At 67.1% G+C, this 21,759-nt stretch overlaps 3 protein-coding genes across 4 annotated transcripts; 2 read left to right on the forward strand and 1 right to left on the reverse strand.

Annotated features, from left to right (window-relative positions):
• Positions 1-166: 166 nt before the first annotated feature.
• On the forward strand, positions 167-4,944 carry ZDHHC16 (zDHHC palmitoyltransferase 16). Its single transcript, XM_082764217.1, has 11 exons — positions 167-217; positions 1,717-1,969; positions 2,152-2,346; positions 2,501-2,589; positions 2,779-2,807; positions 2,991-3,124; positions 3,370-3,417; positions 3,960-4,045; positions 4,262-4,385; positions 4,459-4,529; positions 4,698-4,944. Exons 2-11 carry the CDS (start codon positions 1,733-1,735, stop codon positions 4,810-4,812), a joined length of 1,128 nt encoding a protein of 375 aa, XP_082620343.1. The 5' UTR covers positions 167-217; positions 1,717-1,732; the 3' UTR covers positions 4,813-4,944.
• Positions 4,945-5,527: 583 nt separating this feature from the next.
• MMS19 (MMS19 homolog, cytosolic iron-sulfur assembly component) lies at positions 5,528-17,966 on the reverse strand. Of its 2 annotated transcripts, XM_082764216.1 has the most exons (31): positions 17,863-17,966; positions 15,525-15,573; positions 15,030-15,130; positions 13,728-13,813; positions 13,309-13,383; positions 12,692-12,761; positions 12,382-12,510; positions 12,117-12,178; positions 11,789-11,875; positions 11,416-11,490; positions 11,151-11,228; positions 10,746-10,884; positions 10,167-10,321; positions 9,995-10,073; positions 9,613-9,738; positions 9,223-9,304; positions 8,800-8,897; positions 8,349-8,489; positions 8,064-8,219; positions 7,784-7,883; positions 7,547-7,649; positions 7,374-7,448; positions 7,123-7,249; positions 6,940-7,040; positions 6,809-6,865; positions 6,542-6,728; positions 6,352-6,434; positions 6,100-6,264; positions 5,959-6,018; positions 5,763-5,863; positions 5,528-5,686 (listed from the first exon to the last, which is right to left on the reverse strand). In XM_082764216.1, the coding sequence occupies exons 1-31, from the start codon at positions 17,960-17,962 to the stop codon at positions 5,659-5,661; spliced, it is 3,075 nt and encodes a 1,024-aa protein (XP_082620342.1). In that variant the 5' UTR covers positions 17,963-17,966; the 3' UTR covers positions 5,528-5,658. The 2 variants fall into 2 exon arrangements, with proteins under 2 accessions (XP_082620342.1, XP_082620341.1); XM_082764215.1 differs by having other exon boundaries at positions 9,995-10,321.
• Positions 17,967-18,212: 246 nt separating this feature from the next.
• UBTD1 (ubiquitin domain containing 1) lies at positions 18,213-21,702 on the forward strand. Its single transcript, XM_082765428.1, has 3 exons — positions 18,213-18,432; positions 20,617-20,844; positions 20,945-21,702. Exons 1-3 carry the CDS (start codon positions 18,366-18,368, stop codon positions 21,328-21,330), a joined length of 681 nt encoding a protein of 226 aa, XP_082621554.1. The 5' UTR covers positions 18,213-18,365; the 3' UTR covers positions 21,331-21,702.
• Positions 21,703-21,759: the final 57 nt, after the last annotated feature.

The raw sequence follows: 21,759 nt of genomic DNA on the forward strand, positions 1-21,759 counted from the left end.
GCACAGAGGCCCCGCGCTATTGGCCGCGGGGGGGAGGGGGGGATGAAACGAGCGCGGCCATTGGGTGGAGGGGGAACGGGGGAGCGCGGTGCTCGCTGGGAGTTGTAGTTCGGAGAGGGTGTGGGGGGGGGAGGGAAATGGCGGGGCCCGGCGCGCAGGCGCCGCTGGTGGGGCCGTGAGGGAGGCATGGCGGCGGCAGGCGGGGACGGGGCGGCAGGTGGGCGGCTGGGGGAACACGGGGCTGGGGGGGGCACGGGGAGGCCCCATGGGGCCTGTGGGTGCCGGGGGGGGCATGGGGATGGGGGCCTGGGGCGACCCCATGGGGATGGGGAGGGGCTGAAGGGGCCTGGGGAGGGCCCAAGGGTGCTGGGGGGGCCCAAGGGTGCTGAGCGCCCATGGGGCTGGGGGTGCTGGGGAGGCCCATGGGGCAGGGGGGGGGCTGAGGGGGCCTGGGGGGGCCCATGGGTGCTGGGGGTGTCCCATGGTGCTGGGGGTGCTGGGGGGTTATGGGGCTAGGGGAGCAGGGGGACCCATGGGTGCCCCATAGGGCTGGGGGTGCCCCATGGTGCTGGGCGGCCCCCATGGGTGCTGGGCTGCAGGAGGCGGGGGGCAGGCAGGGGCCCGGCCGCTCTCAGGTACCCCCTCGGTGGCTGCGGGGGGTCCCGGCCGTGCTGGGTGCCCCGCCGGGTGCTGGGCTGGAGCAGGGGGGCGCTGCCCTGTCCCCGGTGTGCTCCCCCCCTGGGACTCAGCCCCCTTCCCCCAAGTGGGGCGCAGGAGCTGTGGAAGCCTGGGCAGCAGCGGTGCATGTGGGCTGCCGTCCTCGTGTCCGGCCCCGCATGGCTCACGGGGCACAGACACAGCTGACAGGGGTGGTTTTGGGGCTGGGGGCTGCCTCCAGGCGTGCTCCATGGTGCAGCGCTGCCACTGGCACCACGCCGAGATGAGCGCTCGGCCCCAGCCTGGAGCGTGCCTTGGCAGCACCCCGGGGCAGTTGTGCTGGTTAATATTGATGGCCCTGCCTGCGCCGAGCCTGGGGTCCCGACCCAGCAGATCGTTTGCCTCATTTCTGGGCCGGCTCGGGTTCCTCCTGGCTGCAGCACGGCTCCTGAGCAGGATGAGGGGCTGAGCAGGAAGGCGAGCACTGGGTGTGCAGCCTCGCCTCGCCAGGGTCTGCCCACGGGGCTCTCCTTCGCTGGCCTTATCCCAGTTGAGATTCTTGGAGTGGGGCTGTGAGGTTGGGATGAGTGTGGGGCGGCCTCTATGGCTTGGCCCAGAGGTCGAGGCAAAGGGAAGCAGCGTGCAGGTGACACCTTTTGGGGTGAGGAGAGGGCTCCCCTGTTCCCGAGCCAGTGGGGACGTGCTGGGGCTGGGATCACCCCGCTCTGCCAGCATCCCTGCTGCTCCCCTGCCCTGGAACGGGCCCAGCACCCCGGGTGCCCGCGCCGTCTCCGGTTTCCCCTGAGTCAGCCTCTCCGTGTCGCTCCCCGGCCCCCTCTCCTCCGGGAAAGATGAGATGGGACCGGGGAGCAGCTGAGGTCAGGCACGTCGGGCTGGGAGACCCACGGCCCCCACTCTGCGCCTGGAACCATCCCAGGGACGCAGCCTCGCAGCCTGGCCAGGCAGAGCTGGGGCTCAGCTCCCCCTGCTGCTGCTCTGCGCCCTCCCCGAGGCCGGCAGGTGAGGGGCAGCCTGCCCACGCCCAGCCTCTCCTCACAGGCACGGCGTGGCGGGGATGAGGAGCCGGCAGCGGCTGCTGGCAGCGGTGATGCGCCTGCTCCTCAAGTGCCTGCGGCTGGGCCGGCGGCGGCGGCTGGGGCTGCTGCGGCAGGCGGGGCAGCTCTGGCACTACGGGCGCCTCTGCCTCCGCTCCCTGCTCTACAACTCCTTCACCAACAGCGACGTGGTGCTCGACTCCCTCTTCGAGCCGGTCTACTGGCTGGTGGACCACGTCACCCGCTGGTTCGGCGTGGTGAGTGCTGGGGGTGCTGGGGGTGATGGGTCTGTGGGCTGGGCGTGAGCTGTGCTGCTCCAGGAAAGGAGGAGCAGGGGCCTTGGTGTGGGTCCTGCTTTGTTCCTGTGCCTGCATTCTGTCTCCTGAGCAGCGTGGGGCAGATGCTGCCTGCTCTGCTGACCCAGGCCCCTTTCCCTCAGGTGTTCGTGGCGCTGGTGATCGGGCTGACGAGCTCCATCGTGGCCATCGTGTACATCTGCCTGCTGCCCCTCATCCTGCAGACCTACACGCCTGCCTGGATCTGCTGGCACCTCACCTACGGGCACTGGAACCTCATCATGATCGTCTTCCACTACTACAAGGCCATCACCACCTCACCCGGCCACCCCCCGCAGGTGGGCACCGGCAGGCACCAGCTACAGCTGGGCCCTGGGAGCACCTCGAGCACCTTGAGGGCTCCTGGAGGCTGGGCAGTGCTGGCAGGGGAGGCGTGGAACATGAGGAGTAGGGGACAGCGTGGTGATATCCCCTCTTCTGACCTGTGTGCAGGCCAAGAACGATGTCACCGGCGTCTCCATCTGCAGGAAATGCATCGCCCCCAAGCCGGCTCGCACCCACCACTGCAGCATCTGCAACAGGTAGGGCTGCCCGGGCCAGCACCCCTCTCCTTCCCTGCCGCGTGCTGGGCGGGCTGAGCCCCTTCCCCTCTGCTCTGCTGGCTTCTCGCCTGGCCCTGGCACAGCGTGAGGGGCCGGGGGGTGGCTGCCCCTTCCCCAGCACGGTGCTGGTGTTGGTGCTGATGCTTGTGCTGCTCTCCTCCCTCCCAGGTGCGTGCTGAAGATGGACCACCACTGCCGTATCCTTCTGCACTGCCACCCAGCTCCTGGGCAGCCAGCCCCGCTTCCTCCCCCTCTCCCTGCCCCACTCCCCTCCCCAAACCCCAGCCCGGGGCAGGAAGGGTGCTGGGAGCCTGATCCCTGCGGGGAGGGTTTGGACTGGCCGTCCCGCAGCAGTTACAGACCTTTAACCCCAGGGGCAGCCTGGCTGAATAACTGCGTGGGGCACTACAACCACCGCTACTTCTTCTCCTTCTGCCTCTTCATGACCATGGGCTGCATCTACTGCAGCATCAGCGCCTGGGACATGTTCCGGGACGCCTACGCAGCCATCGAGGTGAGCGGGCAGCCCCAGCCCCTGCCCTGCCCCAGCAGACGAAGCGCTAGCGTGCACAGAGGCTGCCTGGGCCCCCCGGGCTGAGCTTGCAGAACAGGGCTGGAGCAGCCCCGGGGGCGTAGTGACTTTGCTCCCCTTCTCCCTCCTCCTGCGAGGCCCGCGCCGCCCTGCTCTGGTGAGGTTTGAGGGGAAAGAGCCCTCTCCTCGGAGCCACGTAACTGGTGCCCTGTTTTCCATCCCCCTAGAGAATGAAACTGCTTGAGAAGGACAGACTGCAGGTGGCTGCCAACCAGGTGGGACATCCCTGCTGCAGGCAGCGCGGAGCAGAGCTGCCCTGCAGCCTGGGTCCTGCTCTCGAGGTGCAGCTCATGGCCAGCGTCAGCCCCCGTGCTCGTCCCGTGGGTCCCAGAGCCGGGCTGGCCGGGCAGCTCCGCTGCAGCGCTGCCTCCAGCAGTCAGGGGGCTGCTTCCCCACGCACTGAGCTTCCAGGGGCTTCGGCTGGTGGCAGCAGCTGCTTGGCATGTGCTGCTCAGGCCCTGCTCTCCTGGGGAAGCAGCAGCACGTACACCTCTCCCCCGAGCATCCCCGCTGCGTGGTGCAGGGACCTGCCCCCTGCCTCCACCCCCTGCTTGTCACTCCCGTGCCAGCTCTGGGGTGGTGTCTGCGTCTCGTGGCTGTTCTGGGCTGCCTCCCCATGGCCCTGGCTGTTGTGTTGGTCCTGGCTCCAGCCCTCTCCAGCTGCCTGATCCCTGCATCAGTAAAGGGTACAGCCACCCCTGCCCGGCTTCGGGCCATCGAGCAGTTTGGGTGACCGTCCCGCTCTGTCCTGTTGCAGACATACTACCAGACCCCACCGCCCACCTTCTCCTTCCGCCAGCGAGCCTTCCACAAGAGCGTGGTGTACCTCTGGGTGCTGTGCAGGTAACGGGGCGCGGGCTGGGCGCGAGGGGGCTGCAGGAAGCAGAGGGCAGCCTGCTCGGTGCTGCCCTGCACCCCACCTCCCCTGGGCCACGCTGGGCTCTAGCACAGCCTGCCCTGCTGCCTCGCGGGCCTCAGGAGGAGACTGAGGAAGGCAGCCCCAGCCCCTGACAGCAGTGAAGGCGTTAGGTGCAACCCGCTGTGCCTTGCTGTTCCCAGCTCTGTAGCACTGGCCCTGGGTGCCCTCACGCTGTGGCACGCTGCCCTCATCACCCGCGGGGAAACCAGCATCGAGAGGCACATCAACAAGAAGGAGAGGCAGCGGCTGCAAAAGAAAGGCAAGGTGAGCGCAGCCCCCGGGGCGGGAGGGCCAGCTGGGCAGAGCCGGGCTTGATGTGCATCTCCCCAACGTGCAGGTGTTCAGAAACCCCTACAGTTACGGCAGCTGGGACAACTGGAAGGTGTTTCTGGGAGTGGACGTGCCCAGGTAAAGCCCCAGGGGAACCCCTGTTGGGGAAGGGGGTGGCACAGTAGCAGGTGAGGGTGCTGAGGGTGAGCAGGACAGAGCTGTCACAGCACCCGAGGGACACAGGCTCATGCTCCTCGCTGCTGCTGTGCTCCCCAGTGCTGAGCCCTCAGCTTTCTCTCCCCACAGGCACTGGCTCACCCGTGTCCTGCTGCCCTCTCCTCACCCGCCCCACGGAACGGGGCTGAGCTGGGAGCTGCCCCCCTGCGTGCGCGAGCAGCGCGTGCCGCTCCTGGCCATCTGAGGGCTGGGTGCCGCAGACACGGCCCTCCCCGCCGGCAGGGGAGCACGAGGGGACCCAAACCCAGCACCCTGGCCCTGTTCCGGCCCGGGGGGCTGCTGGCATGCACTGCTGAGCCTGAGCAGAGACAGAGCCCCGGGAAGCTCTTTGCACTTGGTCGGTGCCTGAACGCCTGCTCTGCAGCACCTCGGGGGCTGCGGGCGGCCCCGGGGAAGGGGCAGAGCTGCTGCTCCCCGCTGGAGCTGGAGGCGCAGCCCTTGCTCTGCACGAGGGGCCCAGCTCGGCTTCCAGCAGGCTTGGGGGCAGACGATGGCCGACCTGCTCCCCAGGCGGACTTTTTAAGACCATCCAATAAATGTGGTTTTGTTTGTTTTGTTTTTAAGGAGCCCAGCTCTTCTCTGTGGTGGGGGGCACAGCAGTCTGGGAGCAGGAGGATGATGATTCCCCACCAGGAGTTAGGGTGTGCAGGGAAGGGGAAGGGCACTGGAGGCCCAGCCCGGGCTGCACCGAGATCCCTCACAGCGTTACCAAACCAGCTCTTTATTCCTCTTGCAGAGGGGCCGCTGCGCACTGTACCCGTGTGCACAGGCCGGCCCTCTCCCTTCACGCAGGGCGAGTCTGTCCAGCACTGTCCCTGGCTGCAGGCAAGCCACGAGCAGCACAAATCCTTCCCTCCCGTGGGTGCAGGGAAGTTGGGGGGTGCCAGGGTGCTGCTGTCTGCTGGCCCCCACGCTCCAGGCAGTACCAGCTCCTGGGGAGGCTGTGCCCGTGGTGTCAGTTGCGTGGCTTGGCAGGGCGGCAGCAGGCCCGTCAGGTTGTCAGCCAGCACGGGGAGGGCATGCGGGGCGCTCACCTGCCCGGGCTCCCCACCAGGAACCTGTGGGGACAGAGACGGTGCTGAGCCACCTCCCCACCACCCCAGCTCCTTCCCAGCTCCAGCAGCAGCCACTCACCATTCCCCCCGTGCTGCCACCGCCTCCTTCCGCACCAGCCTCTTCTTGTCATCCAGGGGCTTGGCCAGCGCCCGGATCACTCTGGCTTTGTAGGGGAGCAGCTGTAGGACAGAAACTGCTCTTAGTGAGAGTGCCGGGGTGCTGGGTGCCCCCCGGGAGCCCCCTGCATGCAGGGGCAGGCAGGAGGAGCACTTACCACGACGGTGGGCAGGCTGGTGAGCGCGTGGGCGCAGCGCAGGGCGGCGATGCGGACAGCCTGCAACACACAGGGGTGAGGGGACGGAGGGGAGAGGGGCGCAGGAACGGGGAGCACGGTGCAGGGGAGGGGCGCACGCACCATGGCGGGGCTGGAGGTGAGGCTGAGGAACTTGGTGACCAGTGTGTCGACGTGAAGGCTCATGATCTGCGGAGCTTCGAGCAGCAGCGGCTGGAGGCAGCTGAGGGTGGAGAGCTGCACCACGCGGTCCGAGCAGGACAAGGCCTCGAGCAGGAGGGAAAGCAGCTGCAGGGGGGAGGACACAGATGTGAGCAGCTCCCAGCCCTGCGGTCTGGGCACCGCCACGGTCCCCCTGCTGGGGCCAGCTCTCACCGTGGGTAGCTCCGTCACCAGCACGGGCTTGGGGAGGTGGTTGAGCACGTGGGACAGGCCCTTCAGGTAGTTGGCCTTCACGTCTGCGGAGGGCAGAGACGGTTACGGGCAGGAAGGAGAGGACGCCGGCTCCGAGCCCCTGGGGGAGGGGGCAGGGGGTGGCGGGGCCGGGGCCGGGGCCAGCTCTCACCGGGGCCAGCCCCGTGGAAGCCCTGCACCAGCTTGGGCACGTTGTCGGTGAAGAAGCGCTGGCGGAACATGATGCGCACGTCGGCGTGGCAGCCCTTGTGCAGCACGTCCGGGGACTCGGCCATGAGCAGGGAGAAGCCGTCGGCCGCGGCGGGGCCCAGCTCCATGTCGCCCAGCAGGCCCAGCAGCTGCGAGGGACAGAGCGCTGGGACGGGGTGCCCGCGGCCGGGAGGCTCCTCAGGGAGCACCCGGCCTCCCCGCTGCCTACCTTGTCCGTCAGCTGGGAGCTCAGCGGGTGGTAGCGCAGCACCAGGGCTTTGGTCACCTGTGTGGGCAGAGCGGAGTCAGCGCCACGCTGCCCCGTGGAGGGGGGAGCCCAGAGGGGGGAACCCCGCTTACCCAGAGCAGCAGGGTGAGCGCCTGCTCTCGGCGCGGCCCCTCTGCGAGGCCGGGCTCCATCCTGTTCACCGCAAGCTGCAGGATCTCATCCAGCTGCTGCCCTGGGGACGCGGAAGGGACAGGCTGAGCCCTTTCCCTGCCACCCCCGTGCCGGGACCCCCAGGCCCTGCCCGGCTCCCTTACCCGCCGGGTGCTTGTTCAGCAGCCCCGCGAAGCACTTGGCGGCCGTGGTGGCTGTGAAGGGGCAGTTGCAGGAGCAGCTCAGCGCCAGCAGCTCCCGGAGCAAGCGTTCCTGCTGGGGGATCGCCACCTGAGAGGGACACAGAGCGTGTCACAGCCTGGGGACACAGCTTGTCCCTGCCTCTGCCCACGGAGCTTGCTGCGGAGCTGGGCGGGACGGTGCTCAGGCAGGACCCTTCTCTCCCCCAACTTACGTCACGAGGCAAGGAGCAGACAAAGGCCATGAGGAGGGCGACCAGGCGCCTCTGTGCCTCCAAGCACTCCCCCTCCTGCGGGGGAAAAACAGCTCCCACATCAACCACGGCCCCTGCTGGCAGCCTGCGCCCACATCCTCACTTCCTGCCCCTGTTCAGTGCCCCCTACGCACCGCAAAGGGCTGGAAGGAGCAAGGGAAACTGTTCTGGGGCAGGAAGGAAACCTCTCCATCCAGGAAGAGGGGCACCACGTGGGCCACGCTCTGGGCAGCCAGCCTAGGAGAAAGGAGACGCTGCAAAGTGCTGCTCTGGGAGCATCGCCACAGAACTCCCCGGAGGCACGGGGCCACCCCCGGGGAGCAGCAGAAGGGAACGCAGCCTGCGCCGTGCCCCACGCCAGCAGTACTCACTCAGGGCTAAGGTGGGTGGTGGCAGCGCTGATCACGGGGACCATGGCAGCCAGCACGTCCTCCTCCAGCAGCGCCTTGCCCAGGAGCGGCTGGGTGCTCTCTGCAGGCAGCAGGAGGGCAGGGATTTGGTGCTGCAAATTTGCAGCTCTGCCCCTGGCAGGGGGCAGCAGGGCCCGCAGTGCCCGCGCCTGCCGGCGGGTGGCAGCAGCAGCGCTCTGCAGAGCCCCAGGAGCTCAGGGAGCCGCTGCCGGCCCCTCCTGGGCTCCAGCCCCGCACCTACCCTGCATGGCAGCCTGCACGGCCATGGCCAGCAGACAGGGCACCACGGCCTGGTGGAAGTACCAGCAGCCCTCCGCGTCCTGCTGGCACTGCAGGGCCACGCGGTGCAGGCTCTGGCACACGGAGATCACCTCTTGGGCACTGCCAGCCTCGCTCCCTGCAGGGCACAGGCACTGTCACACCACCCCATCGGCGCCAGCAGCGTCCCGGGGCTGCCACCATGAGCAAGAAACCCAGCTCCTGCCCGGACACACGGTGCCCTGCTGCCCATTCCAGGCTGCGTTACCTTTCTGCACCTTCCGGAGATGCTGCAGCAGGACGGGGACGGTCTCCCTCACGATGCTGGCGTGCGTGGACACGGCTGCCAGGGCCTGCAGGCAGCGCTGCCGCAGGGAGCGGAGGTCCCAGGATCTCTCCTCCTCCCGCTCTGAGGGGAAAACACACCCCAGGGGGGTGTTAGGGTGGCACCCAGGCCATTCAGGACCCAGCCCGTACCAGGGTAGATGGGGTGCAGAAGCACAGGACTACCCCAAGCCAAGCCCAAGGCTCCCTGCCATGGCTGGGCAGCTCCTCGAGGGCAATTCCAGCTGCAGTCCCTAGCCGCAGCCCTCCCGGTGCCAGCACCGCATTGTGCTGGGAATTCCCCACCAAGGACAGCCACAGACCCGTGCCGTGTGGCACAGCCTCCCTGCTGCACCCCAGCACCAGAGTCATTCCCTTCCCACCACCACCCCTACCTGACTGCAGCTCCTCCCCGAGCCTGGGCACCATGCGCCCGGAGAAGACCTTTGGGTAGATGGGGGCCAGACACCCAGCTGCCTCCATCGCTGCTTCGCTGCCAGGAGGGAAGAGCAGAGAGGGGGGAACGTAAGCAATGCAAACCCTGAGCTGCTGGTGCAGCAGCTGCAAAGATCTGGGCCAGAAGGTGTCTCCAGAAACCCATTTCTCAGCAATCTGCCTTTTTCACGCTACCGGCTAGCAGTGCAGAGCCCCCTGCGTTGCAGGCCCAGGCTTTCTGATTTACAGACCACAAACTACTGGTTCACCCCTTTGCTTTTACACCCATGCCTCCACCCAGAGGCCTCTACAGCCCCTCTCTGCAGCAAAGATGAGTTCTGTTCCTCCTCCCAGAGCGTGGGTGACTGGAGTGCAGCCCTCACCTGCTCTGGGAATCCTCCTCATGCAGGGCGAGCCGAATGAGGTGATCCACAACCAGCTCCAGGTCAGAGGGAGACAGGAAGCCTGGAACAAGAGCCCCAGAGGAATCATGCCCTCGGCCAAAGACAAAGATCCCGGTGTGCTGGCCAGCATCCTCCCCCCTTGTCTGGGATATCAGCAACACTGCAGTACAGACTCCAGAGACAGAAGGAGCCCAATATGAACAGGTGAGAGTGAAATTGAGTGTCCCTAGAGATCATGGCCTGGGTAGGAAGTGCTGCCACTGCTCCTGTGTGCCTACGTGCAGCACGGGTGGCCAGCCAGGGTGTCCCACGGCTCCCAGAACGGGGTGACACCTCCCCCTGCCTCCCCAGGAGAAGTGAGGCACCAACCTTGCAGGGAGCCCAGGACGGTCAGCGCCCTGATCCCAACCAGCTGCAGCTGCACGCTGGGGTCCGTCAACGCTGAGAACACCACAGAGCAGACTGGGGCTCGCAGGGACAGCACAGCGCTCTCATCTGCAGACAGAGGCACAGACAGAGTCATTGCTGGCAGCTGGCTGTCACAGCAAAGCCACCCCCATGGCACTGGACAGACTTTTCACACCCACCCACGCAGGATCCCTGGCACAGGCAGGCGGGCTGCACAACAGCTGCCCCCAAGTCAGTGAGCTTTTGTTCTCCATCAGGGTAGGGGAAGGCGAGGGCAGTGCCAGAAGCCCCCAGGGACACAGCAGGGGTATGTGGGTACCTCCGGAGGGACCAGCAGCCTCACCTTCTTCCACATGTCCCCATTTCTGCTGCAGCTCCAGGAAGCCCAGCAGCATTTCCAGGATTGTCCTCCTCTGGCTGCTCTGCAGGGGCACAAAGGCACATCCCAGCTCACCGTGACTGCTGGGACCCAGCTGCATCTCAGCCCAGTGCCACGAGGCCGGGGTGCCCCTCACCTGCGAGTGCTTGTTGTACTGCTCCAGCAGCAGGGGCAGCACGCTGTGGGTGAGGCGGTGGTAGGAGCGCAGGGAGGCACCCGCTGCTGCCTGCAGGAGTTTGGCACTCGGCCACACCAGCTTCATATCGGGCTCGCACAGATGGTGCCTGCAATCTGAGATGTGCTGCGTGTCAGCCACCCCGGCAGGACCGCCCCTGCCTCGCGTGCAGGGCACAGCTGGTAGCTGGGCTGGGACTCGCTGCTGGGGCACAGCTCTGAGCTGCAGCACGGCCTCCTTGGCAGAGCTGCTGCCTCCAGCTCCAGGCACGCAGCTCTGGGCTCCCCAGTCCCAGCTGGGAGGGAAGCAACTCAATCCAATTTGTATGCCCTACTGTATCCTCTTCTCCTCCCTCCTACTGCCAATTCCCTCGAGAGAATTCCCTCAGAAGCCAATGCTAGCTGGGAGACTCAGAAAGAGAAGAAACAGACTTCAAAGAGAACACGGGGGCAGACATCTCTGGCTAGGAGGATGCTTGCAGGCCTGGCAGCACCCGCAGGCCTGGCTGCTCAGGGCAAGGTAGGTCTCCAAGCCAGCTACCTTGCAGGATGCTGCTAAGGAAGGAGTCCAGGAGGTCCTCGGCGTCTGAGCTGAGCACGGAGCGGGAGAGGCAGGCGGAGAGGGCGTGCAGTGCAGCCAGGCACTCTGCCTCCACCTTCTCGCTTGCTGTCTGGAACACCTGCAGGAGACACGTGGGGTGAGCTGCGTGCAGTGCTGACCCCGGCCGCAGGCTTCACGTTCCCAACACGGGGCTGAAGGGCTCAGGCTGCAGCACGCAGGAAGCGGTGCTTCTAACACAGCCAACAAGCCCCGTGACACACCGGGAGGGGTGGCCTGTCCCCCCGGCCCTGTTTTTCAGCTGGGCTGTCCAAAGCCACTGGCAGGGGTTGGTAGGAGATATGGGGCCCCGTGGATTGCCTTTGTTAGGGGCCCTGCAGCACTCACCTCCCTGCGCAGGGATGACCAGAGGCTGGGGAGGAATTCCTGCAGCTCCTTCTGCCCGTAGATGGCACAACAGGCAGTCTGCAAGAGAGAGAGATAGGAGAGAGGATCAGAGAGAAGTCAGGACCAGTAGGACACAGAGCAAAAACACTGTGAGACAGGAAAATGTGGACCAGGCTCTGCAAGGAAGAGCCTTTGGCTGCCAGACACAGGAGAGGAGCTGCTGCTGGCACAGGCCAGCTGTGGGCAGTGGGGGATCCCTCCTTACCAGAGTCTGCAGGGCATCGAGCTTGGCACTTTGCAGGTCTGAGTCCATCTTCTCAATGAGCAGAGGGAGCAGGAACTACAGAAAGAGGTGGTTAAGGCAGCCCGCTCTGTGCCACACTGTCCCTGGCCCTGCAGGGCTGCAAGCTCAGCCTCTGCCAGGAGAGCACAGCTAGAGAGAGATGTGCAACAGGCAGCCCCTTCCCAGGGTGTCACCCTCCACGTGCCCAGCCCCAGGGACAGGCAGGACACAAGGGCTGCCGGCAGGCTCCTGGTCCCAGTTGTTCCCTTCCCACAGAGCTGCTCTGGGAGCAGCAGAACCAGGAACTGCAGCCTGTGCTCAGGCATGGTGCTCAGGAGCCCGAGGAGCCACCTACCTCAGCAAACTGGGGCGTGGAGGCCAGCACGGCCCGGAGGCTGAGGATCAGGTCCTCTCTCTGGATGCCGTGAGGGTCGTTGGGGGGCTGGAAGCACAGAGAGAAGGTCATGAAACATCAGCCAAGGCTGCATCACCTCATCTCCAGCAAGGCAGCAGCAAGGCCAGCCTACAGGCAGCTTGGCACTGGCCTGGGTGCCAGAGCTGGCAGCACAGCACTGCCCAGCTCAGACTCTTGCCCATCCTCTCCTCCCAGTCCCTGGAGGGGACACGAGACCCTAGGAAAACACCAGGAGGAAGGGGTTATGGCACGGGGCAGACTCACTCACTGGAGTAAAATCAATGGGGAAGTAGCAGGATGTCACTTCAAACAGCTCCTCCACAAAGGGACCTGCGGGGAGAGGTCAGCGTTAGCAGAGCTGCTGAGCAAGGGAGGCACAGCTCTGCCCAGCAGCCGTGACGGGTTGGCTCTGCAGCTCCTAAATCACGTCAGGGACACCGAGCCCTGCTCAGACCTAAGAGCCATCCCTCCAGCAGTTCAAGGAGAATTGATTCCGCCCCCCAACTGGCTCTGCAGAGCAGGCCCAGGCTCACCCAGGGCATAGTTCTTGGCAATGAGATCGCGCACAATCTGGAAGGCCACCAGCAGGTTGCGGGGATCCTTCTCCCCATCCATCACCTGGATGAAGCCAAAGGTGAAGTCAGCCCCCAGGCCCTTCAGCTCTGCAGAAAGAAGGTGCAGGACACGAGACCTCACCAACACAGCACGGAATCAGCCCAGCTTCCCCAGTCCCACGGCCCGTCCAGCTCTCCTCAAGCAGTGCCGCAGAGCCCTCTGAGCAGAAAGCAAGCCACGTTCCCGGCCCAGACAACCCCAGAGTGCTTCTGGCGTCTGCCCCCTCACCTTCCTCCCTGGTGCCCATGAAGTTGGTGATGATGCTGTAGACTGTGTGGCGGTCCAGCTGCAGCAGGGACTGGAGGGAGGAGCAGAGGAATCAAAACAAGCCCCCGTACAGGCAGCACTGCTACCCAGCACCCAGGGGCATGCACAGGCAGCACCCTCACAGCTCTGCTGCTGCTTTGGGGCCTGCAGACCCCACGTACCACGTGCAGAGCGTGCACATGCTTGTGCAACTGCACCTGAACGCGACCATCACTAAATGGGCACACTACCACAGTCACACCTGGGCTCATACACTGCCCAAGGCCTGCCAGCATAAACAGCCTTAAGATGGAGAATTTGGGAGCTGGAGCCACTTAAACACTGCCTGGAGAATGGAAAAAAAGGAAACGATCCCCCTAGGGCTGGTAGAGGAGAGGACAAGGGCCAAACAGGAATCTCAGCTGCCTTCTGCCTCTCGCTCTGCAGCAAGCCATGCTGCCTGAGCTCTGCAGGAGCACTGCTGCTGCTGGATGTGCTACGCTGCACTGCTGCTGCAGGTGCTCGGTCCTAAAGCAGGCGGGCTGTCCCCAGGCACACACAGAGAACAGGGACAGGAGGAAGGAAATGACATTGCTCACCTGCACGTGCACCTCCTGGAAGATGGCTCTGAGCACGGATACTGCTAGCCCTGGGGCTAGTACCTCACACATGCTCTGGAAACAGGAAGAGAAAAGCAATAGGAAGGATGACTCTGTACTTGCAGGACCCTCTCCTGCCCTGGGGGAGCTTGTCACCCTCACAGAGGAGGAAGGACAGGATATCTGTCATCTGTGCTGTCCCCAGGGCACGCAGGGTGTCCTTGCCCCAATACCAGCAGAAATTCACAGCATTCCCCACCCCCTGCGAGGGGACAGCAGGAACAGGAGACAGGGCAATGCTGCGGGGCAGGAGCTGATGGCCCAGCTGGTCTCTGCCCGACACTGCTTCAGCTCGTACCCGTGAGCTGCACCCCCAGCACCCCCCGGAGCCATCCTCGTGCTGTGGGACAGGAGCTCACCAGCGCACGGAGTCCCTGCAGCACCGAGGGGATCACGAGGTGATGATCTTGCAGCCGGTGCTCGTAGAACAGGACCAGGTGCAGCGCTGTCAGAAACAGACCCCGCGGTGCGTTAACCCTGGCGGGAGCTGCTGGGCGAGCAGCGAGAACGTCTCTGCGTTCCCTTGGTGCTGACACTTTCTCCCTCCCCCCTGAGGGACCACAGCTGGCCGCGGCGGGGCAGCACCCGCCTCCGGAGGTGCTGCAGCCACCGGGGCCATGTGCAGCCTGCCCAGACACGTGGCTGCAGCCCCGGGCAGGGAAGCGGCGGCCGCCCGCTTGGCCCAGGCTGCAGGATGTCACGGGGTGGGGCAGGAGCCCCGGCTCCCCCGCGCTCAGCTCCACAACACGTTCCTGGGGCCTGAGTCACGGCCACGGGCGCCTGCACGGCCCGGCCCTGGGAGCGGCGGCAGGAAGCGGACTGGAAGAGCCGGCTGGCAGCATCCTGCGCCCACGGCCGCCGCACAGAGTCCCCCCCCCGGCACGCAGCCTGACGCAGCGCCCAAGAAATGAGCTGCGTGACGAGGGCCACGAAGGGAGACGGGCTGGCGGCCGTGCCGCGGCAGCTCCTCTCCTGGGATGCTCCTCTCCCAGCATGTTCTAATTCCATCCTTCCTTTCCTCTGCCTCTCCTACTACTCCCCTGCCCTCCTGCCAGCCTGCTGGTGTGGGATCAGCGACCCACCAGCAAGGCCCCCAGTCCAGCTCAAGGCCTGGCAGCACTTTTTTGGGTTTCCCTGCTGCCAGCCAGCTGCTCTGAGGTCTTTACCACAGCCAAACCTTCTCCTCACCTCCACGAGTGGGGCATCTTCCCCTCCCACCCCCATCCTCTTCTCTGCTCTCGCCCTCACGCTGATCTCCCCTCCTCCCCAGGCCACAGAGGTCCCCCAGAGCCAACCCGTGCAGCCCGAGGGCTGCGGCGTGACCGGCTGTGTGAGCGATGGCTTTCCTGCAGTGAATCACCACGCGGGGATCCTGACGTGCAGATGTGTCCCCGAGGCCTCCCACCTGGCGCTGAGCACGCCCGGGTACGCGACACCCACACGCTGCCAGGGGCACCAGCTGCAGAGCCAGGCCCAAATCGTGTCGGGAGGGTGGCACACAGGCTGCAGCGTGAGGTCCCGTGTCCCCCTTGGACTTTGATCCTTGAGAGATGCACGCAGAGCTGCCACGGTGCTAAACCAACCCGTCTGCTGAGTGCAGGACAGGCTCTCAGGGCCCCCAGCCCGCCAGCAGCCGGTGTGGGGCGCAGAGCAGCCCTTACCTTCCTTCTCCTGCAGCAGGGAGTGACACTCGAGCAGGACCTGTGACAGCAGCTGGATGCCTCGCCCTCGCGTCCGAGGATCTGTGTTCTCCAAGCAGAACCTGCCCCACGCACGGCAAAAACCCCAGAGAGCTGGTGTGAGCGGGGACACGAGCAGGAGGCATGGCCCAAACAAGCACGTTACAAGCTGAAGGGTGCTGCTCACCAGGCACAGCCCTGCCGATGGCACTCGGGGGGAGCTGATTCCTCCTCCTCCTCCCCAGCCAGGCTGTCCCCAGCAGGAGCTGTCCCAGCTGGGACGTGTTCTGGGGCTCGCTGCCCGCCACAACACCTTCCCTCCGCCCCGGGAGAGCCTCGTGGGCTGCTCCAGCCCTGTCTGTTCCCAAATGGCTCCCCTGTCCTGCGAGGGCACTGATTGCAGCCAGCCTGCCCTGCACGAGCTGGCAGCTCGCACACTGCTCCTGCTCGAGGGAATGTCCCCTGAGGTCTCCTTACCCCAGTGCCTCCACGAGCTGCAGCACAGTCCAGCTTCCATCTTTCACCCCTGCAGAAAAGAGGCAAAGGGAGTGAGCCTGCGACTCCCTGACCCTCCCTTAGGCACAGGGCTGGGGCCAGGGGCTGGGAAATGCACCACGGGCAAACCAGGAGGTGGCACAGAGCTACCCCCCCAGTGCTCCCCAAGTAATCAGACCGTTCACAAGGCAGCGGCCAAACCAAATGGCCCGGCCACTCCCGAACACCCAGCTGCCACGGCTCTGCGCTGAGCAACACCTGCACAAACTCCCTGCAGGCTGGGGGCACGGAGAAACACGGCTTTGTGGTCGCAGCAAGGCAGCGCCGGGACTCCTGGAGCCTGTTTCCAGCTCTGACTCAGACAGCCCGGCCAGGTTGCTTCACTCCCCTCCTGCCCCAACGCTCCTGCAGCTGAACTGGGGGAAGAGTCACTCCCCGGGAGGCTTTGCTAAGGCCTGGCTGCATCCTAGGGGAGCCCTGGAGAAGGGCAGGGTCTCTCCTGCCACCCACAGCCTCGTGCTCGGGCACGGTGCAGCTCTGCCCAGCCCCCTAACCCACACCCCAGGTGGCCGGGGACACTGCTCGTGCCTCATCCCTCGAGCACCCCGCAGGAGGTCCGAGCACAGAGCTGCCTTTTCGAAGCAGCACCTCCACCGAGCTGCCCGTGACCTCAACAGGAAGGAGCGAAGCGTGAGCTCTGCCCGCAGCCGGCTCTTTGTGCTCCTGCGGGCTGGAGCCCCTCGCTCTGCTGCAGCGGGCGGGCTCACCCTGCTCTCGGGGAGCGGGAGGCCGCGGGGCTTTGCCTCTCACGAGGCGACCACAGCAGCCCCAGCAGCAGCACCGCTGCCGGCTCGCGGGGACCCGTGTCCTCCCTGACACCTCCCCCGCCCTTCCACACGCCACACACCATTTCTGCACCTTTTCTGTTCCTCCCGTCTCCCCCAGCCCCTTACAACGTGATGGATCCCTGCTACAGCACCTCCCCTCTCCCTGCTGTTTAATACCAACAACCTCAGCCTCCTCTGATTCTTGTGCATCCCCAGCTGCCCGTGACAGCACTGCAGCCCTTCTCCCAAACTCACACCTAATGCAGTGCTCAGCAGCACACGCGAGCAGCTCGCCGTGCCTCTGCCAACAACTGCACAGAGCCCACGAGGTCAGAAAAACCTCCCCTCTCGCTCAAGGACAGGGGATGCAATGCAATACTCTCTGGCGTGCGTTCTGTGTGAGGTCAGCAGGGCCCGAGGTGCGGGCTCGTCAAGGTCGGTGTGCCCCAGGTGCCATACGGCGGGCGGGAGCTGGGGACAGCTCCTCTCTGCGTGGCTCTGAGCAGACAAAGCCTTCCCCAGGCACTTCTGTAACATGACCAGGGGCGACAACAGCAGCTGTAAGGTTATCTGCCCTTGCCTCTGTTTCCCCCCTCTGTCTCAAATGTGTCAGGGGCTTTGTGCAACTCTTGTGCATGTCACCCAGCTTAGTGAATTTCCTTTCATTTCCTCCAATTTCCTTCCATTTCCCACCACCGGTCAGTTCACAATCCAGCATCTCGGGGTGGGCCAACAAGCTGCTCCTCTCTGTAAGGCAGCCGATGCAGCCCTTCCCTCTCAAACCCTTTCCACAAAGTACCAAAGCCACTGGAAGGCAGACAAGGAAGACAAACGTGCTGCCTTATCCTTAAAAAGCCATCCTCCCGCAGCTACACATTCCTCAGCGTAACGAAGTCACCACACCGCTGCTCCGAGCAGAAAGAAAATTATCCCAGGAAACCAAACGCCCCAAGCCCTGCCCAGAGAGGAGAAACCACAGAAGCACAGCACGAGCCTCGCGCTCCCCTCAGCTCACCCACCCTGCGCCCCAACCTCCCATTCCCTGACCCAGAGCAGCCCTGGCACCGCTGCCAAACCCCACAGCTCCAGCCCCACCCCGTGCTCTGGACCAATCCTATAGAATCCTGCCCCACAGCCCTGCAGCTCTGCTTCCACCCCATCCCCAGCATCCCCGCACCCCTCCCCGTGCTGCTGCCCCACAGGTGCCCCGCAGACCCCAACCCCTCACCCTCAGGCTGTGGCTCCCACCTCACCCTCTGCTGCACACCCCCTGTGCTGCTGCTCCGTCCCCCCCAGCCCCTGTTGCTCAGCACCCCACGGCCACCACCCCAGGGCCTCAGCTCGCCCCCAGCCCCAGGGCCCCCCCCCAACCCCACAGGGCCCAGCCCCAGCCCCAGGCCCTGCCCCAGCCCCAGGCGGTGCCCGCAGCCCCCCCCCACCCCCCTCCCCGCCCCCCCCAGCCCCTTCACCGCCCCCCGCGCCCCGCCCGGTACCCGCCGCCAGCTGCGCGGCCCCGTCCTGCTGCCCTCCCGCGGCGCCCCTCACGATTCCCTGCAGCCGCTCCGCTCCCGGCCCCCCGCCGGCGGCCGCCATGACACCCGCACGCAGCCCGCCGCTCCCGCCGCGCGCATGCGCAGCCTCCCTCCCTCCCCCTCCCCTCGGCCAGCCGCGGCGCGTGCGCACTGAGACCCCGCGCCGCTCTTTCCCTCCCCGCCCGCCCTCCTTCCGCCAGGAGCACGGCGGCCCGCGAGGGACACAAAGCGCCGGGAGGGGGCGGCTTCGCGCACGAGGGCGGCGCCGGTGGCGGCGGCGGCGGCGGCGGCGGGGCGGGCACATGCGCACCTGTGGGGGCGGGGCGGCGGTGGCCCCGGCGCTCAGAGCCGGGCGGAGGCGGCTGCAGGGCGCCGGGGCCCCGCGGGTCGGGAGCAGAGCGGAGCCGGCCCGGCCCCATGCCGAGCCGCCCGCCCCGTCGCCGCCGCCGCCGTCGAGCCCCGCCATGGGCGGCTGCGTGGGGCGGCAGCGCCGGGAGCGGGCCCCCGCCGGGAGCACCCGCAAGAGAGCAGGTGAGCGGGGCTCCGGGCACCGGGGGGACCCCGTGCCGTGCCCCCGGGGCGGCTCCGCTGCCGGTGTCCCCTCGGTGGGGCCGCCCCGCCGGTACCGGGAGGGGTTTTCGCAGCGCCCCGGTGCCGCCCGGTTACGGGAGCCGGGCCCCGGGCAGGGCGGGCGGGCGGCAGCGGGTCCCGCAGGGCTCCTGCCCCGTGCGCCCCGTCGGGGCCGGCCGGGAACGGGAGCCCCGGGGTGCACCGGGGGGGGGCTGCCGGTGTCCGCGGAGGGGCACCGGGGGGCTGTGCTGGCCCTGCTGCCCTGTGCCGGTGTCTGGGGGGACGTGGGATGCTCGGGGGGCACCGGGAGATGCAACCGGAGGGTCTCCGGGGTCGTGCCGGGACGGAGCCCGGTGCGTGGATGCCCCCGCCCGGGAGCGGAGAGCCCCGCGGTGCGCCTCGGGGGGGGCTCCGGGCACCTCGGGGCGGTGCTGGGGACCCCAAAGAGACCCCAAAGAGACCCCAAAGGGCCCCCACGTCGGGGCACGAGGCGCTGGGAGCAGCCCCGCCGCGGGGGTGCCGGTGCCGGTGCCGTCGGGGTGCGGCTGCCGGCCCGGCCCCACCTGCCCCGCGTGGGCGGCCGGACACGTCCCGACCCCCCCGGGCCCCCCGCGGGCAGCGGGTTGCACAACGGGCCGGGAGTAGCGCGGCACGGGGCGATGACGGGCAGGGCCCCGGCTGGGCGGCAGCAATAAGGAGCAGAGCCTCAGCCGGGGACCCCCAGCCCCCCAGTCCTGCTGCCCCCCCTGGGCTGGGCTCTGTCCAGTCCTGGGTGCCGGGAGCCCTGCTGCAGCCCCGCTGCTCGTCCCAAAGGAGCCCGGCCCCATGGGATCCTCCTTCCCCAGCAGCAGTTGGATTGGTGTCTGCCGTGCCAGCCGCCGGGGCGGTGAAGGTGGCAGCGCCAGGGTTGAGCCGTGGGGCACGGGAGGACCTTCAGACCTCCGTCACCCTTAATCCCGGTGTGTCCTTGTCCGCCGCACCCGGCTGGGGACGGTCCTCCCCGGCCCCGGCCACCTGCAGCAGCCGTGGTGCCGGCGGCTCCTGCGCCCTTCAGGCGGGTGCTGCCCGGTGCCCGGGGCAGGTGCCGTCCCTGACCTTGCCGTGCCACGCTGCAAATCCCAACGGCCCCGTGCTGGGACTGCTGAATCGGCACCGCAGGCTGCAGCCGCCTGCCCTCGCTCCTCGGGGATGCGAGCACAGGCAGGGCGCTGCCCGACCCTGCGCGGGGATGCTCAGCGCCCTAAAACAGCCCTCGGGGGCACTGCGCTGTCCCGTGCCCTATGGGGACCCTGTGCCACGTGTCCTGGATGGAGAAAACAGTCGTGTAGTGCTTCGTGTCGCCCCCACAAGCCTCCCGGGGGTGGTGGCTGTCCCCAGCAGCCACGGGTGGCATCGCCCTGCCCCATGGTGGGTGCTCAGCATCCTTCCTGCGCAGCCGGGATCCCAGCTTCCCCCCTTCCCCCCGCAGGAGCGGTGCCGGCTGGCGGCCCCGCAGGAAGGAGCTGTTGTCACTCATTGTCCCCAGCTCGGCTGGGAGTGACACCAGCTCCTTCCTGCCCCACGCGTCCGGCCGTGCCGTGGGGCTGGCAGCACGGGGCCGTTCCCACGGGGACACAGCCTGGCGTGGGGCTGCCCCACAGCTCCAGCCTGCCCGGTGCCCCATCCTGGGGGTCCCGTGGGTGGTGGCACCCGTGTCCCCCGCCACAACAGGGTGCTGCTGGCCTGGGAAGGGGCTTTTGCCACCACCTGGGGTGACATCCCGGTGTGCTCGCCCCAGAAGTCATGCCCCCCCCCTCTGCGGGCTGCAGCTCAGCCCCCGTAATCCTGTTCCCACTCCGGCACACCGGCTTATTTGCTGGCTAATTCCCCAAGCTATAAATACTGCCCTGCCTCGAAGGGCCCTGCAGCCGCCCTGCTGGCCCCCGGCCCATCCTCCCCTGTCCCCAAAATGTGAGGGGGGAGAGCCCTGCACCCTGCTGGGGGCGAGGGATGCTGCTGGGGGGCAGCTGCTGTGCCGGGGGCTGGGACAGACACTGCTGTGTGTGCGGTCCCCACCAGCCCATGGGGCAGGGTGCCCTTCCCAGGCATTAGGGGCTGGATTTTGGGGTTTCAGAGCCCCTCCCTGAGCTGCCGCTGCCCCCCCAGGCCGCAATGAGCCCCTGAAGAAGGAGCGCCCCAAGTGGAAGAGCGACTACCCGATGACGGACGGGCAGCTGCGCAGCAAGCGGGACGAGTTTTGGGACACGGCGCCCGCCTTCGAGGGCCGCAAGGAGATCTGGGACGCCCTGAAGGCGGCCGCCTACGCCGTGGAGGCCAACGACCACAGCCTGGCACAGGCCATCCTGGACGGAGCCAGCATCACCCTGCCCCACGGTGAGGCCGCATCGGGCTGCGGAGCCGGGGAGGTTTGGGGAGCTCGGGGAGGTGACGGGGAGGCTCTGTGGGGCACGCTCGCTCACCCCGCCGTCCCTAGGGTCGCTGACGGAGTGCTACGACGAGCTGGGCAACCGGTACCAGCTGCCCGTGTACTGCCTGGCGCCCCCCGTCAACCTGATCCTGGAGCGGGGCGAGGAGGAGGCGGCGGAGGCGGCCGAGCCCCTGCCCAGCGCCCGGCGCGAGTTCGCCCTCAAGGTGCGGCTGTCCACCGGCAAGGACCTGCGGCTCAGCGCCAGCATGGGCGACACCATCGGGCAGCTGAAGAAGCAGCTGCAGGCGCAGGAGGGCATCGAGCTGGGCTGGCAGCGCTGGTTCTTCTCGGGCAAGCTGCTGACCGACCGCACGCGGCTGCAGGAGACCAAGATCCAGAAGGATTTCGTGGTGCAGGTGATCGTCAACCAGCCCCTGCCGCCCAGGAACTGAGCTCTCCGGCAGGGAGGCCCCGTCCCGCAGTGGAGCACGGGGGCACCTCAGGGATGTCCCAGCCCTGCCGGAGCCACCGGGTCCCCTCCCCGGGGCCGTGGCGCCGCGGTGGCCCCGCCGGGCTGGAGGCACGGGCACAAGTTTGCTGTGGATGGTGTGGGACCGACGTGTGCCGGGGGGCCCCGCTGTGGGGCTGCCCCTCGGGGAGAGGCTGTGACCCGCCAGCCCCGGCCACGAGGCCGGGATCCCGCTGCCGGGGGGCCACGGGGCTGCGCGGAGATGTCTCCCCTCTGTACATAGCCTGTGTATTTATCAATAAAGCCTTTTCATCCTTCAGCCAGGCGGGGGCTGTCCCCAGGCATCCTCGTGTAACGGGCGCCTTCCTTTGTGCAGCCTGAGGCTGTGGCACCCGGGGGTGGCCCTGTGTCC

Source organism: Aythya marila (assembly GCF_965140915.1).
Source record: "Aythya marila genome assembly, chromosome: 7".
NCBI lineage: Eukaryota > Metazoa > Chordata > Aves > Anseriformes > Anatidae > Aythya > Aythya marila.